The sequence below is a fragment of the Phacochoerus africanus genome, chromosome 14, assembly GCF_016906955.1.
Source record: "Phacochoerus africanus isolate WHEZ1 chromosome 14, ROS_Pafr_v1, whole genome shotgun sequence".
In the NCBI taxonomy this organism is placed as follows: Eukaryota; Metazoa; Chordata; class Mammalia; order Artiodactyla; family Suidae; genus Phacochoerus; species Phacochoerus africanus.
The window spans coordinates 15165389-15183645 of NC_062557.1; the positions used below are offsets into that span (position 1 = coordinate 15165389).

At 61.3% G+C, this 18257-nt stretch overlaps 2 protein-coding genes across 2 annotated transcripts in view; both read left to right on the forward strand.

The window, feature by feature from the left end:
• SCN4A (sodium voltage-gated channel alpha subunit 4) overlaps positions 1-9561 on the forward strand; it is a 46541-nt gene extending 36980 nt beyond the window's left edge. Inside the window, exons 17-25 of the mRNA XM_047757396.1 lie at positions 15-169; positions 650-823; positions 926-1048; positions 2277-2555; positions 2819-2872; positions 3073-3210; positions 3736-3840; positions 4411-4681; positions 6272-9561. Coding sequence (XP_047613352.1) covers positions 15-169; positions 650-823; positions 926-1048; positions 2277-2555; positions 2819-2872; positions 3073-3210; positions 3736-3840; positions 4411-4681; positions 6272-7503 — 2531 coding nt within the window. The 3' untranslated portion in view covers positions 7504-9561. The remainder of the gene's footprint in view (positions 1-14; positions 170-649; positions 824-925; positions 1049-2276; positions 2556-2818; positions 2873-3072; positions 3211-3735; positions 3841-4410; positions 4682-6271) is intronic.
• A 4590-nt stretch (positions 9562-14151) lies between these two features.
• Positions 14152-17622, forward strand: CD79B (CD79b molecule). Its single transcript, XM_047757397.1, has 6 exons — positions 14152-14316; positions 14950-14997; positions 15949-16260; positions 16491-16609; positions 16878-16919; positions 17029-17622. Exons 1-6 carry the CDS (start codon positions 14250-14252, stop codon positions 17125-17127), a joined length of 687 nt encoding a protein of 228 aa, XP_047613353.1. The 5' UTR covers positions 14152-14249; the 3' UTR covers positions 17128-17622.
• Positions 17623-18257: the final 635 nt, after the last annotated feature.

Consider the following 18257-nt stretch of genomic DNA (forward strand, 5'->3'; position numbering starts at 1 on the left):
GCCCTCCCTCCCAGCCTGTGTGCAGCGCTTTCCCTGCCTCTATGTGGACATCTCCCAGGGCCGAGGCAAGATGTGGTGGACCCTCCGCCGGGCCTGCTTCAAGATTGTCGAGCACAACTGGTTCGAGACCTTCATCGTCTTCATGATCCTGCTCAGCAGTGGAGCCTTGGTAGGTGCCGCCCCAAGAGGCCGGGCGGGGGTAGGGCCAGGCCTGGAGCGGGCTTTCCGGGGCTCCGTCCTTTCTACACATTTAGAGGGATGAGGCCTGACAGCCCTAAAGCCAGAGAATCCTAGAGAACTCACAGTGCTTCCAGGATGTGTCACAGGATGCATTAACTTTCTGACCCTGCACCCCGGGGCTGCCAGGTCCCAACCAGAGGGCAGGTGGGGGAGACCCTGAGAATTGGGGGGGGGGGCAGGATGTGTCACTGTAACACCCCCTACCCCAGCGGACAATCAAGGGTTACTCTTATTGGGCCAGGGGAAGGGGAGCCGAGGGGTTTCTCGCCACTGGGACCTCACCCCTGTGATGGCCGCAAGGAGCCTGCCCCCTGCCTGGCCCCAGGGCCAGACCCCTGGGAACCAGCAGCATCAGGCAGGGTAGGGGCACCTCCGGGCCGTGGCCACCCTGCCCTGCTGGTGCCCCCAGGCCTTCGAGGACATCTACATCGAGCAGCGGCGCATCATCCGCACCATCCTGGAGTACGCGGACAAGGTCTTCACCTATGTCTTCATCATAGAGATGCTGCTCAAGTGGGTAGCCTATGGCTTCAAGGTGTACTTCACCAACGCCTGGTGCTGGCTCGACTTCCTCATCGTGGACGTGAGTCCGCCCCACCCCCGGCCCTGCCGCCAGATCCGAGGCCGCCCTTGAGGCGGGGGGGACGCCCCGCGCTCCCTGACCGCCGCCCCCCTCTCTTGACAGGTCTCCATCATCAGCCTGGTGGCCAACTGGTTGGGCTACTCGGAGCTGGGACCCATCAAATCCCTGAGGACGCTGCGGGCTCTGCGTCCCCTGAGGGCACTGTCCAGATTCGAGGGCATGAGGGTGGGTGTCCCAAGGGGATGCTGCGTCAAGTTAAGGATGGGGGAGCAGCCACCGCTTGGAAAGGTTCTGGGGGCGTGTCTGGACGGCTGAAGGCCAGGTTGGGGGTTGGGGGGGGGCGGGCGTCCTCCCAACGGAGGACGTCCAGCCCAAGTGCCCGTTCCTGCCCTCAGCCCCTCTCCTGAGCTCTTCTCTGCCGCCACTGGGGGGCAGCAGAGGCTGCGAGGAGAGGGAGGAAAGCAGGTCTGCGAGTCGATGGGTGGCTCTCCCCAGCCTCAGACCTGCTCTGAGCCTGCCCACCCTTCCCTCAGGCCCTTGAGGGCGGAAGTGACAGGTAAATTCAGGTTTGGGGCAAGCCCAATGGGACTTCCCCAGCCAAGGCGGGTCTGTTAGGGACAAGACCCACTTGGAGGGACAAACCTCCGTGAAACAGCTGGTCGCAGGTCAGCAGCGCAGGCAGCCTGGGGGCTCCCTTCTGCTCATGCGAGAGGCCAGCCCGCGCTGGGTCCTCCCCTCGCCGGAACTGGGGACCCCTCTCCCCTGGGGGAAATGACCTGGCTGTGGCCGCACGCTCAGCTGGTTGGTGCCCCGGCCAGAAGAGAGCGCCCCTGGGCATCACCGAACCTGTGCCACTCACTTTGCCTGAGGTCCGGAGGCGACTTTTCCTTGGAAACAGACAATTGTCAAGTTCAGCACAGCCTGAAATAATGAAGTTGGCCTGGGTCGCCAGGGCTGGCAGGGCCCAGGGCTCCAGGCCCAAGGGTCCTGCTGCTGCAAAGACCCCCTTGGCTTCCTTTCTGGGTCTTTGTCTCTGATGCTGTGAGCAGATGAGCAGGAGGCTGGGTCACGGGGACTGAGTTTCCTATGGGGGCCGAGGAAAGAGTGTTTGTCTCCTGCCTGGTGAGCCGTGGCCGGGCTGCTTCCAGAGAAGCCCAGCCCCCCACTCTGGGCTGATGGCTCCAGCCAAGCAGAGAACCCTATTCAGCCACCAGGCTGGCAAACCCCTAACCCCACTCCTTGCTCACCCCCCACCCCATGTAATATCCGGCAGACTTCCCCAGGCCTGGCTCAGATTGGCCCTCTTCCAGGAAGCCTTCCCTGTGTAACAAGGCCAAACCCTGCCTGGTCCGCTGGTTAGAGTGGGTGGGGAGCCCTTTCCCAGAGGAGACCGGGTGTCCCTCCCCACCTGCCTGGGAGAAGAGCTGGCAATGACCCCTGCCCCGGCCCCCAGGTGGTGGTGAATGCCCTCCTAGGAGCCATCCCTTCCATCATGAATGTGCTGCTCGTCTGCCTCATCTTCTGGCTCATCTTCAGCATCATGGGCGTCAACCTGTTCGCTGGCAAGTTCTATTACTGCATCAACACCACCACCTCCGAGAGGTTCGACATCTCCGAGGTCAACAACAAGTCCGAGTGCGAGAGCCTGATGCACACCGGCCAGGTCCGCTGGCTCAACGTCAAGGTCAACTACGACAACGTGGGTCTGGGCTACCTCTCCCTCCTGCAGGTGGTGAGTGTGACCCGTCGCCTCTGCACGGGGCTGGGATGGAGGCGTCTCCCCCGCCTCCCCAACCCAGCTCACTGCTCACTGCTGTGCCTTGTGAGGCTGTGGGTCCCTGACCTCGTGTCTAGACATCTCTGGTCTCTATTTGTTGCCTGCCCAGTGGGGCTCTGGGCCAGCGGCCTCTGGGGAGGACCATGGGGACAGGGAGGGAAACTCATGGATGATGGAAGCAAGACACAGCCCCCTCCCCCCCAACCACACTCTCTCAGGCCACCTTCAAGGGCTGGATGGACATCATGTACGCAGCTGTGGACTCCCGGGAGGTGAGTGCGGGTCCCCGAGGCATGGCTGGTGAGTGAGCCCGGGGAGAGGACTCAGACCCATCCCCACCCGTGCCGCCTCCTCAGGAGCCCCCGACACCCCACAGCCTGGGGGGATGGGCCAGTGGGACAGGGAGCAGGGAGCAGGCAGCGTGCGCCCCGGTGCACCCAGCGCACCTCGACCCATGCTGTGGCCTCTGCAGAAGGAGGAGCAGCCTCAGTACGAGGTGAACCTCTACATGTACCTCTATTTCGTCATCTTCATCATCTTCGGGTCCTTCTTCACCCTCAACCTCTTCATTGGCGTCATCATCGATAACTTCAACCAGCAGAAGAAGAAGATGAGTATCCAGCCCGGCCCTCCCGGGCCCTCCCCATGCCGGGCGCCCTCCTCCCTCCCTTTTTAGAGCCACACATGCTACCTCTGCACCTACTCTGCTGTCGCTGGCAGCGGGATCGAGGCAGCAAGCCTGGGTTCAGATCCCACCAGGCAACCTTGAACAAGGGACATGCTGCCCTGAACCTGGGTCTCCTTATCTACAAAGCCAGGTGCATGCCGCCTCCCTTGCTGGCTCGTTCTGAGGACCCAATGAGAAAATGATGGAAGGTGGCCCAAAACGGGCTGTGGGGCCGTGCTGGCCCTTCCCTCCATCACCCACCCCTCTCCCCTCCCTCCTCTGGACCCTCAGTCCTCCTCCGCCTGCCTCCCTCGACCTCCATCGCTGGCCCCTCCGGGTTCACCTCCCCCTCCCACCAGGCCCCTGGGATGGGGTGGGAGCTGCTTTAAGGGTGGTGGCAGAGGTAGGGAGGTCCTGGAAGCTGGGAACAGGGACCCCCCCAACCTTACGGGCCCCATCTCACTGTACTTTGGAGGGAAAGACATCTTCATGACAGAGGAACAGAAGAAATACTACAATGCCATGAAGAAGCTTGGCTCCAAGAAGCCTCAGAAGCCCATTCCCCGGCCCCAGGTACCTGCTCTGGGGGCCCCTCCTCCTGCAGCCCATGCAAGGCTCTTGCCCCCTCTTTGGGAGGGGACCAAAATGCAGCCTGAGCTCTGCCTGCTGGTCTATGTCCCTGGCATGCGGCTGGGTCTCCCTGCCGTGAGGGGCACCTCTTTGTACAGACCCTTTATGCACAAGCTGCAGCTGCCTGATAGACTCGGCCCCTGGCGGACCCCTCACCTGGCCCTGTGCAGCCCCCCCAGCGTCCATTCACCCACTCCGCTGGTGGCCTCCGGGGCGAGGGCCCCTCCCAGGGGGAGGAAGAGGATGAGCAGAGACTTTGGGGGAAGGATGAGAGGTGGCCGGGGGCTCTCGCCGGCAGGAGAGGTCCCCGAGGGAGGCAGGGGGAACGGCCTCTTCCTCTGACGGGTCCCCCCCGCCCCCCGCCTGCCCTGGCCACCTCCCCCGCAAGCCCTGACCCCGGCTCCCTCTCTGTGCCCGTCGTGCCCTCCTGCCCCTCCTGCTCTGACCTCGGCCCCCTCCCCTCCCCCCCCTGCCCCCCGCCCCCGCCCCCGCCCCGGTGCGTCCCGGCTGCAGAACAAGATCCAGGGCGTGGTGTACGACCTGGTGACGAAGCAGGCGTTCGACATCACCATCATGATGCTCATCTGCCTGAACATGGTCACCATGATGGTGGAGACGGACGAGCAGAGCCAGCTCAAGGTGGACATTCTCTACACCATCAACATGGTCTTCATCATCGTCTTCACGGGCGAGTGCCTGCTCAAGATGCTCGCCCTCCGCCAGTACTACTTCACCGTCGGCTGGAACATCTTCGACTTTGTGGTCGTCATCCTGTCCATCGTGGGTGAGCACGGCCGGGCCCGGCGGTGCCGCTCCCGTCCTGGGTCCGCGCACACCTCCTCGCGCGCCGGGCACGCTCACACATTCCCCCTCCCCCGCATGTGCACCTGGCATCTACACCTGGCGCACAGAGGCACATACGGCGGGCTCCCAGGCAGCCTGTCCCGCCCGCACAATTGTAAATACACCTCACGAAACATTTACATGGGAGTTCCTGTTGGGGCTCAGTGGGTCACGAGCCCACCTCGTATCCGTGAGGATGCCTCGCTCCGTAGGTTAAGGATCCGGCCTTGTTGCGAGCTGTGGTGTAGGTTGCAGATGCAGCTTGGATCCGGCGTGGCTGTGACTGTGGTGTAGGCTGGCAGCTGCAGCTCTGATTGGACCTCTAGCCTGGGAACCTCCATATGCCGAGGGTGTGACCCTAAAAGAAAGCAAAAAAAAAAAAAAAGAAACGAAACTGGAGTTCCAGTCATGGCACAGTGGTTAACGAATCCGACTAGGGACCATGAGGTTGTGGGTTCGGTCCCTGGCCTTGCTCAGTGGGTTAAGGATCCGGCCTTGCCGTGAGCTGTGGCGTAGGTCACAGATGCAGCTCGAATCCCGCGTTGCTGTGGTTGCTGTAGGCCGGTGGCTACACCTCTGATTGGACCCCTGACCTGGGAACCTCCATATGCTGTGGGAACAGCCCTAGAAAAGGCAAAAAGACAAAAAAAAAAAAAAAGACGTTTACCTCGTCAGCAGATGCACACTCAGGTGCCCATGTGCTTTGAGAAAAACCATGATAGTTGCTGTATCCACACACACAGAAGTGCTTGTACATCCGTGTAATTATGAGAGTAACCAGCTCCTGTTTGTCCATCATCCACTATTTGCCTGATGCTGCACTATTACAGGTATTGGCTCAGTAATTGTGCATAGCAGTGCCCTGAGGCAGGTACTTTTGTCACCTCCATTTTATTTTTTTTAATTTATTTCTTTTCTTTCTTTTTTTTTTTTTGTCTTTTTAGGGCCGCACTCGCGGCATATGGAAGTTCCCAGACGAGGGGTTCTAATTGGAGCTATAGCTGCCGGCCTACACCACAGCCACAGCAACACCGGATCTGAGCCTCGTCTTCCACCTACACCACAGCTCACGGCAATGCCAGGTCCTTAACCCACTGAGCGAGGCCAGGGATCGAACCTGCAACCTCATGGTTCCTACTCGGACTTGTTTCCACTGCGCCACGACAGGAACTCCACCTCCATTTTACAAATGAGGAAACTGAGTCACAATCCAGTTAAGTGACATGCCCCCAGTCACACACCAGAGCTGTCCTCCCCTTTACTCATCTACGGCATCTGCCAACGGCCTTGGCAGGGAGCCTGGCCCTCTCAGCGTCCCCCCTCCGTCCAGCCGTGTCAGGGCAAAGGTGGAGCCTTGGGCCCCAAGACCCGTGGGAGAGCGTCATGGGTCGGGCCGTCTGGGCTGTGCTCTGAGTGGGGAGCCTCTACTCCTTTCCGGGCAGGAGCCCCCTTGAGCCCCATGTGCCCCCCAGCCCCTGACCCGCCCCCCCCCCCCCCCAGGGCAGCCGTCCTCACTGCTTCCTCCCCGCAGGCCTCGCCCTCTCCGACCTGATCCAGAAATACTTCGTGTCCCCCACGCTGTTTCGTGTGATCCGCCTGGCCAGGATCGGTCGCGTCCTGCGGCTGATCCGCGGGGCCAAGGGCATCCGGACGCTGCTCTTTGCCCTCATGATGTCGCTGCCCGCCCTCTTCAACATCGGCCTGCTCCTCTTCCTGGTCATGTTCATCTACTCCATCTTCGGCATGTCCAACTTCGCCTACGTCAAGAAGGAGTCGGGCATCGACGACATGTTCAACTTCGAGACCTTCGGCAACAGCATCATCTGCCTCTTCGAGATCACGACGTCGGCGGGCTGGGACGGGCTCCTCAACCCCATCCTCAACAGCGGGCCCCCCGACTGCGACCCCACGCTGGAGAACCCGGGCACCAGCGTCAGGGGCGACTGCGGCAACCCGTCCATCGGCATCTGCTTCTTCTGCAGCTACATCATCATCTCCTTCCTCATCGTGGTCAACATGTACATTGCCATCATCCTGGAGAACTTCAACGTGGCCACGGAGGAGAGCAGCGAGCCCCTCGGGGAGGACGACTTCGAGATGTTCTACGAGACGTGGGAGAAGTTCGACCCCGACGCCACGCAGTTCATCGACTACAGCCGCCTCTCGGACTTCGTGGACACCCTGCAGGAGCCGCTGAGGATCGCCAAGCCCAACAAGATCAAGCTCATCACGATGGACCTGCCCATGGTGCCGGGGGACAAGATCCACTGCCTGGACATTCTCTTCGCCCTGACCAAGGAGGTCCTGGGCGACTCTGGGGAGATGGATGCCCTCAAGGAGACCATGGAGGAGAAGTTCATGGCTGCCAACCCCTCCAAGGTCTCCTACGAGCCCATCACCACCACACTCAAGAGGAAGCACGAGGAGGTGTGCGCCATCAAGATCCAGAGGGCCTACCGCCGGCACCTGCTCCAGCGCTCCGTGAAGCAGGCGTCCTACATGTACCGCCAGAGCCACGACGGCGGTGGCGGCGGGGACGGGGCCCCCGAGAAGGAGGGGCTGATTGCCGACACCATGAGCAAGATGTACGGCCAGGAAAATGGGAACAGCAGCGCGCAGAGCCAGGGGGAGGCGAGGGGCTGGACAGGGGCCCCCGAACCTGCCATGGGGCTCATGCTCATCAGCCCCTCAGAGGCCGCCCTCCCGCCCACCCCAGCCCTGGGGCAGACTGTGCGCCCCGGGGTCAAAGAGTCACTTGTCTAGCGGGCTGCGGTGAGGTAGCCAGCTGAGCCTGGCACAGCCCCCAAAGCTCCCTGTGGAGGAAGCTGGGGCTCTGAGTCTGGGATGGATTCAGCTCCCTGTCGGGAACAGGATGTGGCCGTGCTGGGGCGATCGCCCAGGTCACGGAAAGTGGGAATCATACCTGAAGGCTCCGCTCTGGGCCCCAGGCCGCTGCCGCCTCCACGAGTTTACCTTCAAGTTGCTCTTACCTCCTCGCAGCCCCAGGGGAGGTCCAGACATCAGAATCTCTGCCCCCCTCCCCCATTGGATGGGGCCTGTGATGGGATGGGCTGCCCTCCTGCCACCAGAGTCTTAAGGGCTACTGACCTCTCCCAGGGCAGGGGCTCAGGCCCCCCGGCTCCCTGTAGGACTAAGATGTCATAATGTCAGTGAGAGCAGACTCCGACCCCAGGGCCTGCCAGCCTTGCCCTGCCCCGGGCATGCACCACCACCCTGCCGGCTCGGGGATTCTCTGGGAAAGGGAAACAGCACTGGTCCAGAAACAGCTTGGCAAACCTGGTGGGCCACTGGATCCTGACACCACATTGGGCCGGGTTGTGGCCCCTGAAACCCTTTTGTGTTGGTCCATTGTCTAAGCCCCTGGCTCCCCTGGCTGGGCCCTGGGGGAAGAGCAGGAGGGAGGGTTCCACTTGGGAACTGTCTTTTTCCAGGAATCAGGGGTGGGCAGGAGAGGTTGGGTCCTGCCAGTGCATTGCTGCCCTGGGGGCTCTCTCGGCCTGAACCCCCAGACCTGGGGTAGGGTTGGTGACCCTGGTGCTCAGTTGCTTCTCTCTCTCCCTCCCTCTCTCCTCCATCCACACCTCCGGGGCTCCTGGCAGCTTCACCTGCCCCAGAGATCTGCCCCCTCCCGCCACGCCCACCTCCTCCTCCTCCTCCTTCCCCTCCTCAGAGCCATCTAAGAATGTCCTAGTGGAGCCCTTGTTAGAGATTTCAACACTGGGGCGAGCACCGCACCCGGCTCAGGCCCAGCCTGCCAACTTCCTGCTGCCTGGAAAGCGGGGTGGCCCTTCTGCTGGCACCACTGACCTAGGCGTGCCAGTGCCAGCCCTCTGCTAGCCCCCAAATCAGAGTCTGAGCTTGGAGGAGGGGGTGGGACGCCTGCTCAGGGGTCGCTGGATTTACTCCCCTGCGTGTGTTCCTGTGTGTCTGCTTTATGCCTGTGTGTATACCTGTGTGTGTGTGTGTGTGTGTGTTTTTAAGTGTGTGTTTTTGTGTGAATGTGAACCACTGTGTCGCACCGAGCCTGCACATGCGTGTAGTATGGGTATATTTGTGTGTGTGTGTGTCAGCATGCCCTGTAGTGTCCAGCTGGTGGGTGTGTGTGGGTGTGTGTGTGTCTTCTGTGCGGGCCCGTGCGTGTGAGTGGTCCTGTGCTGTGGGTGTGTACGTCAGTGTCAACACCTGGGAAGGTTTGCACATTGAGTCCCTTGTGCCCTTAGTTCCTCTTCTTTTTCTTCTTGTTTCTTGTGAACAATTTGATTAAAACTCAGGAAGCAGCCAAACCTCCAAAACAGTGTGTGTGTGCGCGCGCGCGTGTGTGTGTGCACGTGCGTGGGCGCCCACGGACCGGAGGCTTCCCTTGTCTGCCCTGCTCGCCGGCCTCCCGGCCTGGGCGTCCCTGTCCCTCGGCCCGCACGTCCACTCTGCTGCCTTCCTCATGTCTGTCACACCCAGGCCGCCCGCTCCCGCCCCCGCCTGCATCCTCTCTGGAAGGAGCCCCCGCTTCCATCTCTTCTGGCAGTAGCTGTGGCTCTTTGTTCAGAGGGTTTGTGGTGTGGGCTCAGCCTCCTCCCTGACCGGCGCCCTGCCCACTGCCTTTCCCTCCTCCTCAGGCCCCGGACTCGATCCTCTCCACCCGGCCGTGCCCCGTGCCGCTGGCAGAGCCAGTGGAGCCGGCGGCCTCCTCCCCTGCACCCCCACCCCATCCGCACCCTGTCCCGGGGGAGCAGGCCCAAGCCAGGCCAGCAGAGAGGCTCCTTGTACAGTTCTTATAATAAACCTCCCCTGGTGCCTCTGCCACGTGGGCTTTTTCCTTGTGCCTCTGTGCGCGGACATCAACGGGGGCTGAGGGCAGCAGAAGGGCTGGGGGGCTTAGGGGCCAAGCGGGAAGACTTGGGGGGCTGCCGGGGCTGGGGGAGGGCAGGACGCAGAGGGCCCCAGCTCTTCTCTGGCTCAGTCCGGCTGACTCCTGCCCCCTCCAAAAAGCCAGGTGAGGTGAGAAGTCCTGCCCCCCCACCTCCAACAGGCAGCCCCACGCTCCATCTCCCCACACATGAGAGCACCCAGGAAACAGGGTTTGTAGCCTGTACCCCCAGCTCCTTCTCTCTAGAAGCCCCCTTCACTTCTCAGCCCCCAAAAGCCCTAAGGTGCCTATGGGTACAGGGTGTGGTCCGTCCATCTCCTCAAGGGCTCAGCCCCCCAGGATGCTGCCTCTGACCCCTGACCCCAAGAACCCAGAGTCCCATGGAACTATGACAAAGAGTCATATGTCCTGAGCTCAGGCCACATTCCCAGTGGGTGTAATATAGTTTTGATTTTTTGCTTTTTAGGGCCACTCTGGGGGCATATGGAAGTTCCCAAGCTAGGAGTCGAATTGGAGCTACAGCTGCCGGCCTGCAAGACTCAGATCTTCCAGGTACAGCCACAGCAACTCAGGATCTGAGTCTTGTCTGCGACCTACACCACAACTCACGGCAACGCTGGATCCTTAACCTACTGAGTGAGGCCAGGGATCAAACCTGCATCCTCATGGATATTGGTCGGATTCATTTCCACTGCACTACAATGGGAACTCCCTGAAATACAATTTTAGATGTCATTTTGTTTTCTACAACTTGATTTCTGACAGCCAGGGCTGTATTCCCTCAAACTAGTAAATACATAGGCCCTTTCAGGATTTCTGTACCCCCTTTTCCTGGGTCCTGAGGTTACGTGGCCCCTGTGGGGGCTGGGGAGGGGCAGCCACAGGCCATCCAGACACCTCTCGGCCGTGTCCTCGAGCCCCGTCCTACCCTGTGGTTGTCATTGCATGCAGGGGAGGGGTCCAGCATCCCTGAAGATTTCCCCGAGACCCCCACTGGGGGAGCTCCTTCTCACTTTAATTTCTCCAAACCTCGCCCGGGACCTTCTCTGGCTCCAAGGACAGGAGAGCTTGAGGAGGCCCAGGCCCACCCTTTCCCTGAGCCTTATCTTTTTTTCTTTAGGGCCACACCCATAGCATACGAAAGTTCCCAGACTGGGGGTCCAGTTGGAGCTACAGCTGCCAGCCTGCACCACAGCCACAGCCACACAGGATCTGAGCCGCCTCTACAACCTACACCACAGCTCATGGCAACACTGGATCCCTAACACACCGAGCGAAGCCAGAGATGGAGCCTTCATCCTCACGGACACTATGTCAGGTTCTTAACCCACTGAGCCTCAAAGGGAACTCCTGTCCTGAGCCTTGAATGGTAGAAGAAAAAAGCCAAGTCCTGGGTGAGAAACATAGCCAATTGAGGTCCCTATTCCAGAATCAAGTGTCCCCACCCCCCACAAGCTGTGCTACTGCACACTTTCCTTAGGGTCAACTGTGCTTCCAGGTACCTCCAAGCATTTCAGGTACAGGATTTCCTTTGAGGCTCACAACTGCCCTATGATGAAGATATAATGACAATTATTTCTATTTTACCCAAATGAGGAAACTCGGTCTCGGGGAGGTTAAAAATGGGTATTGCTTGGCCAGGGTGCTGTTGGCACATGAGCAGGGCAATTCTGCTTTGTGAGACGCCGTCCCTCTTACAGCGGGGTCTTCTGGGCCCCTGGCCCATGAATGCCAGTGACGTCCCCTGGTCATTTGACCATGGCAATGGACCTGTGCATTTCCAAATGCTCGTGGGGTGGGGCAGGGCCACCCTTCGTTGAGAAGCACCAGGGGACTTGGGGCGGCTTTCCGGCTGGTATTTTGCAGGGTCAGGATTCAAACCCGCATCCTTCTGAGGCTAGAAGCCTCCCTCCCCCACCCCCAACAGGAAACCAAGTAAGGAAGGACTAGGGGAGGGGCAGGGTCAGAACCCCTCCTTCCAAACTCAGGTCCTGCCCTCTCCCACCCTTCCCAGGGCTGCCGGGGGTCCCTGCCTTCCTGCTTCCCCCAAACCCCGAGCTCCTTGTCCCCTCTCCCTACACCCTCAACCCCTTATGTTGATGCTGCCTTCCTGGAAAGGTGAGGTGGGGGCTGCCAGATGTCGGGGTGTAGAGCCCAGGGCACCTGGGGCCAGAGGCGGGAGTGGGCTTATGAGGCCTCCTGTTCCAGGAAAGAAAAGGCGTCATGAGCCCCAGATGAGCTCAGTGCTGTTGTCACTGGGGAGGGAACAGCATGGTCCCCACTGTGACAAATAAGCCTGCAGACGGTGGAGCCCCCACGGCCCCCACCCCCTCCTGAAAACAGATCTCTGCCTGACATGAATGGGAATGAACTCCAAAGGACACATCTGCATGCCTGCCCTCAGAGGAGGCAGATGTGTGTGTTTGGAAGATGCCAACACCACGCCCCCCCACCCCCAATCTCCAAACTCCCTAGAGTCACCTGGGGCCCCAGGACCAGCTCCCGAGCAGCCCCGCGCCGCCCAGCCCGGGAGGCACACCCATGTCAGCAGCTGCCTCACACACGCGTGGGCCCCCAGCCTTCCCCATCGTCCTCCCAACTTCGGGGGACACTAGCCCCAGGGGAACCAAGGCCTCCATCGCCAGGAGGTATTTTGCTAAAGAAGAGCTTCCTCTGGGGAGTGTCCAAGCACCAGGGGCCCGTGGTCCCCACGCTGACCTCGGCTGATGTTTATATTCCCGGGCTGTTTGTTCCGTGAGCTGAACATCTGATACCTTCTCAGAGAAATGTTTTGGGTTTGGTTTGGTTTTGTTTCATTTGGAACATCTGGAAACATCAAGAACATCTGGGACAGCTGGGAATGAGCTGTTCCTTGGATAGAAACTCTACCCGCCTGCCCTCACTTTCTGCAGCCCCAGTCCTGGCCTGTGCTCCCCCGACACCGTGCCAGATGGGGCCTATGCCCAGGCCTGAGGGGGCAGCTCCCAGACCTCTACCTTCCTCACTACCAACCCTGCCACGGGAGGCAGGACCACGTCTCCCTGAGCCCAAAAAGACCTGCCAGCAGCACAGACGGTTTGAAAACTAAAGGGTGGTGAGGAGAGTGAGACGTAGAGGCAGAGGACACATGGGATTCAGCATCTTCGTCCCTTCCTGAGAGTTGGGAGAAGAGGGAGAGTGAGGGGCCAAGAGGGAGTAAAGAGGCTGCCATTAAACATAAACTCAAGGGCATTCCCTTCGTGGCTCAGTGGTTAACGAGCCCGAATAGGATCCATGAGGATGTGGCTTCAATCCCTGGCCTCGCCCAGTGGGTTGGGGACCCGGGATTGCCATGAGCTGCGGTGTAGGTTGCAGACACAGCTTGGATCCCACGTTTCTGTGGCTGCGGTATAGGCCAGCTGCTACAGGCTACAGCTCCAATTCCACCCCTAGCCTTGGTACTTCCATATGCCACGGGTGCCTGAGGCCCCTAAAAAGCAAAAAACAAAGCAAAACAAAACAAAAAACAAAAACCATAATACTCAAGAATGGGCTCAGCCATGGCGCTGAGGGATGAGGCCTGCCAAGTGCGGGTGGGCAGGTTGCGCACTATACAAAGGTACCACTCTCCTGTTGCATCTGACCTTGGGGCAGGGGCACAAAGCTGAGCTTAGACGAGCTCCTGGATGCTATGGTTCCATCCACCACTCTGCTGACTGGCCAGATAAAGCCAGAGAACCTTTTCGTTTTAGGACCTGAAGGCTCCCTGCCGCTAGCCTCCTGTCCTCCACCCAAGACCCCTGGAGCAGTGGATAACATTGCAGTGCCCTGGGAGGCTCCTGATTGCTGAGCGATGGGTTTTCTCTAAGCCATCCAAGTCCACCCTCTTTGGCAGATCCCAGCAAACTCTCCTCCGAAGTGAGGGAGGAGGGCCTCTCACCAGGGCCTGGACCAAATCTTCTCCCAAGCGGCGGCCACTCTTGGCCTATTCTTGCTCAAGAACTTCTGTGGCTCCCTTCCTCCCCAGGGTCACATCTCCATCAATACCCAACATGATCACCCTCTTGCCAGCCAAGAGGCTGTGCTCTGGGCGCCTGGCCTGGGCCCATAGCTGCCTCCCAGCAGCCAGGCACCATCCCCAGCCACCCCCCCCTCCTCCTCCCCACCCCCCCCCCCAGCCCTGTGCCTCTCTTCCTGCAGGGTGTGGGCTGGTCCAGGGTGGGGGGACCCTTGTGTTATGCAATCAAGTACCTTGGAATCCAGACTGCAAGGTAGGAGGCTTCAGGCTCCAGGGCAGGACCAGGGGATGGGGTGGGGACACAGGGGCGGGGACACAGGGAAGGAAACACGGGCCCCCCTCAGAAGACTCAGAGCCCCCCCGCACCCCCAGGCTCCAGGGGCGTCCACTGCGGACCCCAGCTGGGGTGACCCTTGAGCCTTAGCAGCACAGCTGACGAGAGAGCCCGCCCTCCCCCAGGGTCCCCAGAGAGCTGGTGCCTCCCCTGGGTCCCGATTTGCATGGCAGGAAGGGGCCTGGTGGGGAAGCGGCGGGGAGGAGACAGGCTGCAGCCCAGGCAGTTACACGTTTTCCCCCCAGGAGCCTCCGAGGTCACGGGCTTGGGGAAGGGGACGCGGAGGGGCGAGCATGGCGGGGCCCGCGCTGTCTCCCGGGCTCAGCAACTGGTTGGTGCTGCTGCTGCTGCTCCTCTCAGGTACCGCCCGAGCCCAGGCCTGCTGGTCTTGCGGTTTGCACCGGTTCTGTCTCTGCTCTCTCCTCCTCCTCCCTCTGTCTCTCACACTTTCTGCCTCCTGCCTCCCTCTGACAGCCCTGGGGGCCAAGTCTGTGGGTCTTCGCCACACGGACCGGCTCAGGGGTCTGCGATGCAGCCCCTCTCCCACCTGCAGGGTGTCCGGCCGGGCTGGGCCTGAGGGCTTGGTGGCCCTGGCCGCGGAAGAGCTAGGCCCTGGAGGGAGAGAGGAGCGGGCGCTTCACCCCCAGGCCCTTGAGGGCCCTGCGTGGGGCAGGCGGCGGAGAGGCTGTTCCCCAACAGGACCCTGGGACAGGCATGTTCCAGAAACAGGGGACCCTCCAGCTGTGACTTCCCTCCCATCTCCCCCAGCCGCTCAAGGTCAAGGCAGAAGTGGGGTGGGGGCGTAGGGGCCGAGAGGTGAACCTTCTGGTGACCCCACCCACTCTGGTCTCTCTAGAGCAGGGCTGGGATGAACTGAGGGTCCCGAAGCCCAAGTCCTGGCCGGGGGAAGCGGTCTGGGAAGGCGGAGGGTGAGCAGGGGTGGGGCAGGCACCTCGGAGCGCCTGGCCCCACCCACTTCCTCCCACCCGGCAGGTGAGACGGTGCTGGAGGCCGAAACAAAGGAACTCCGGGATCCCAAAGGTTGGCCCCTTCCCTGCCCCTTCTGGGGACATGTGTGTCTGTGTCCAGTGCCGCTCACCGTCCCGCGGGCTGTCCCATGGTTGCCCCTCGCGCCCTTGACTCCCCTGGCTCTCCCCACCCAGGACTCCCATCCCCAGGCCTCCCTGGGGGTCTGTCTCCCTCTGTAAGACCAGCTCTGAGCTTCCTCCCACCCGGACTCCTCCAGCCTTTGCCCTCATTCAACCCAAGTCCTGGGTCCCGGGAGGCTGGGCTAAGCCCAGGGTGAGAGGCAGAGCCAGAGCCAGTCCCACTGAGGACCCAGGCCGGTCGGGCTGGCTGGGGAGTTAGGCTTAGCCCCGACAGGAACCTGTAACTTTAGGGCCCTGAGATGCCGCAGAGACTCTGGGATTCCTAGGGGACCACTCACTGGGAACAAGGCAGGAGGGAGGCTTCTTGGAGCAGGTGGGCGGGGAGAGCATGGGAGCTGAGAGAAAAGGTTTGGGAATAAAGAACAGAGCAGGTCCGCACAGGAGGGGAGAGGGAGGTGATGGAGGGGAGACGGGCGGGGGCCTGGCTGGCCGGGCTAAGGTCTGGGGGGGTGGTCCCGGAGGATTTCCGGCCGGTGCAGGCAGCCCAGGGAAGGCTAAGTGGGAGGCTGTGTGCAGTGGGTGAGGCCCACATCGGGCTGCCCTAATGGGCATGGAAAGGAATCAGAAGGTTCCAGGCTCTTCTAAAGGAAAATCAACTGCGGAGGGTGGGCCATCAGGAAGGGGCGGGGTTTGGTCCGTGGCCTCTCACGTGGCTCGGCTCCCTAGCACCTCTGCCTCAGGACTGTCTCACACCTTGAGAAGCAAGGACAGACGAGGGGACAGAGCCAGGGGTCCGTGCTGCCCAGGGCAGGGGGTTCCCCGGTCGGGCTGGCAGTCAAGAAGGCGAGGAACAGGATTTTGATCCTAGCCATGGCACCCACAGGAAGCGCTTGTTCCCGGATCTGGCAGCACCCACGTTTCGTGGCCAGGAAACGGGGCTCCATGGTGGAAATCAGGTGCTACGTGGAGGACCCCGGCATCGTAAGCTGGCTCCGGAAGCAGGAGGCGGACTTGGAGCCCAAGATACTTCTGCCCGAAGAGGGCCGCATCATCCAGAATCAGACCACCTCCGAGGCCACTCTCATCATCCAGGGTGTCCAGTTTCAGGACAACGGTGTCTATTACTGCAAGCAGGAGTGCTCCAAGGAGCCCCTGAGGACAGAGCAGGGCTGTGGCACTGAGCTTCGGGTCATGGGTGTGTGCAAGGCCTGCCCCCCCAACCCCCTGGCCCGGGAGGAGCGTGGGGATGCTCACGGACCATCCGTACCCCCTCTGCCCAGTTTGCCTCCAGTAAGGCGGCGGGGGGGGGGGTCCCAGGGTGGGAGCTGTGGTCCTCGAGCCTCCAGGAGAGCCAGTTGATAAGCAGATCCCTGTGGGCCACAAAGGAGGGGCCCAGCCTCACCGTCCCCGCCCCCCTTCCCCCAGGGTTCAGCACCCTGGCACAGCTGAAGCGGCGGAACACGCTGAAGGATGGCATCATCATGATCCAGACCCTGCTCATCATCCTCTTCATCATCGTGCCCATCTTCCTGCTCCTGGACAAGGTGACGGGGACAGGGGGGCCGGGAAGCAGCCGGAGGGCAGGCCAGACGTGCGCGGGGTCTCCGTTTCCCCAGAGCCTGCCCGCTGACTCGCCTCGTCAGCTACTCCTTCGTGCGTCAGCTCTTCTTGCGGAGTGCGCCTCACCCCTGACCTCTCACCCTTTACCTCTCACCTCTCACCCGGGGCCAATCTCCTGGGGCCTCCGCAGCCTGGCCCGGCGGTGGAGGGGGTGGGGATACTAACGCTCTGCTCTCCATCCTTACCCGCCAGGACGACAGCAAGCCTGGGATGGAAGAGGATCACACCTACGAGGTGAGGAGCAGGGTGGACTCTGCAGCTCAGAGGGCCTGGGGGGCGCTCGGAGGCCATGTGGGTGCGGCTGGGGAGGGGCCAAGGTCTGAGCTCTGTTCCATGTCTCCAGGGCCTGGACATTGACCAGACAGCCACTTACGAGGACATAGTGACACTGCGGACAGGGGAGGTGAAGTGGTCGGTGGGTGAGCACCCCGGCCAGGAGTGAGGGGCCGGCCATCCCTGCGCCCCCGGGCCCAGCCTGCTGGACCCTCATTGACTGCTTCAGAGCCACCTGGCTCCCAGCCCACCCCCCTTTCTCTGGAGCCCCTGTCAGCCTTCAAAGCTGGCCAGCCAGATCCGCCTGTCCCTCCCGCCCTTGGTCCCCAACTCTCACCGGAGGGACTGGAGTGGAAGGGCCGCAGGGCAGTGATTTGGAGGAGAGAGTTCTCTGGGGCTAGACTGGACCCAGCCCTCTGGGGGTGCCGTGCGGAGATCCACTCCCCGTTCAGGATGGAGAAGGCAGAGACGTGTCTGGAACCTATAGATGGACTCAGAGCAGACCGGCTTTCTGCGGAGTCTAGGAAGGGCCAGGGCCCACCCCGATGTGGCCACGGAGGGGCCACCAAGAGCTTCATCCCTCTCCTACCCTCGCCCACCCCAGGGGCTCCTGGCCTCAAACCCATTCTCCCATGGAATAAACAGTGTGTCTTGAGAAACCACACACAGGCTTGTGACATCTATGGGGACGGGTTGGAGGACAGTATCTGGGCACAGATGTCTGGGCGCCGGTGGGCCCATGGGGTGTGTGATGGGCTCACTTGCTGCTTCTCCCTGAAGGCACAGATGGGACCTGGGTTCCTGTCCCCTTTCTTCCCCTGCTCGGACCCTAGCTGGGCCCCCTGCAGTGGAGAAGGGTGGAGGGGATGGGGCCTCCTGGGCGGGGAGGCCCTCATCCTGCACGCCCTTCAGGGACCAGCAGCACCTGAGTCCTGCTCTGTAGGGCTTGCCCTCCCCTGCCCACCTCAATACTATTGTCCTTCAAGGTCCTCCACCTGTAGGAAGTCCTCCCAAAGCACCCCAGTTCCCTGTCTGATCCCTGTTCTGACCCCGGCCTCTGCAGCTCTGGCGTAGTTACTACCTCATACTGCCCACGCTGGCCTTGTTCCCCAGCTAAACTAGAAGCTTCCTGTGGGCAGCGTTTCCCTTGCCTCTACCATGCACCCCTCCCCCCAAGCCTGGACTTTAAAAAAAAAAAAAAAAATCTGACCCAGAGCTGTGCAAGAGAGATCCCTGAAGTAGGGGGCCTTGTGGTGGTGAAGTCTGGGGGTCCTTAGCCACATCACCCTTTCAGGCTTT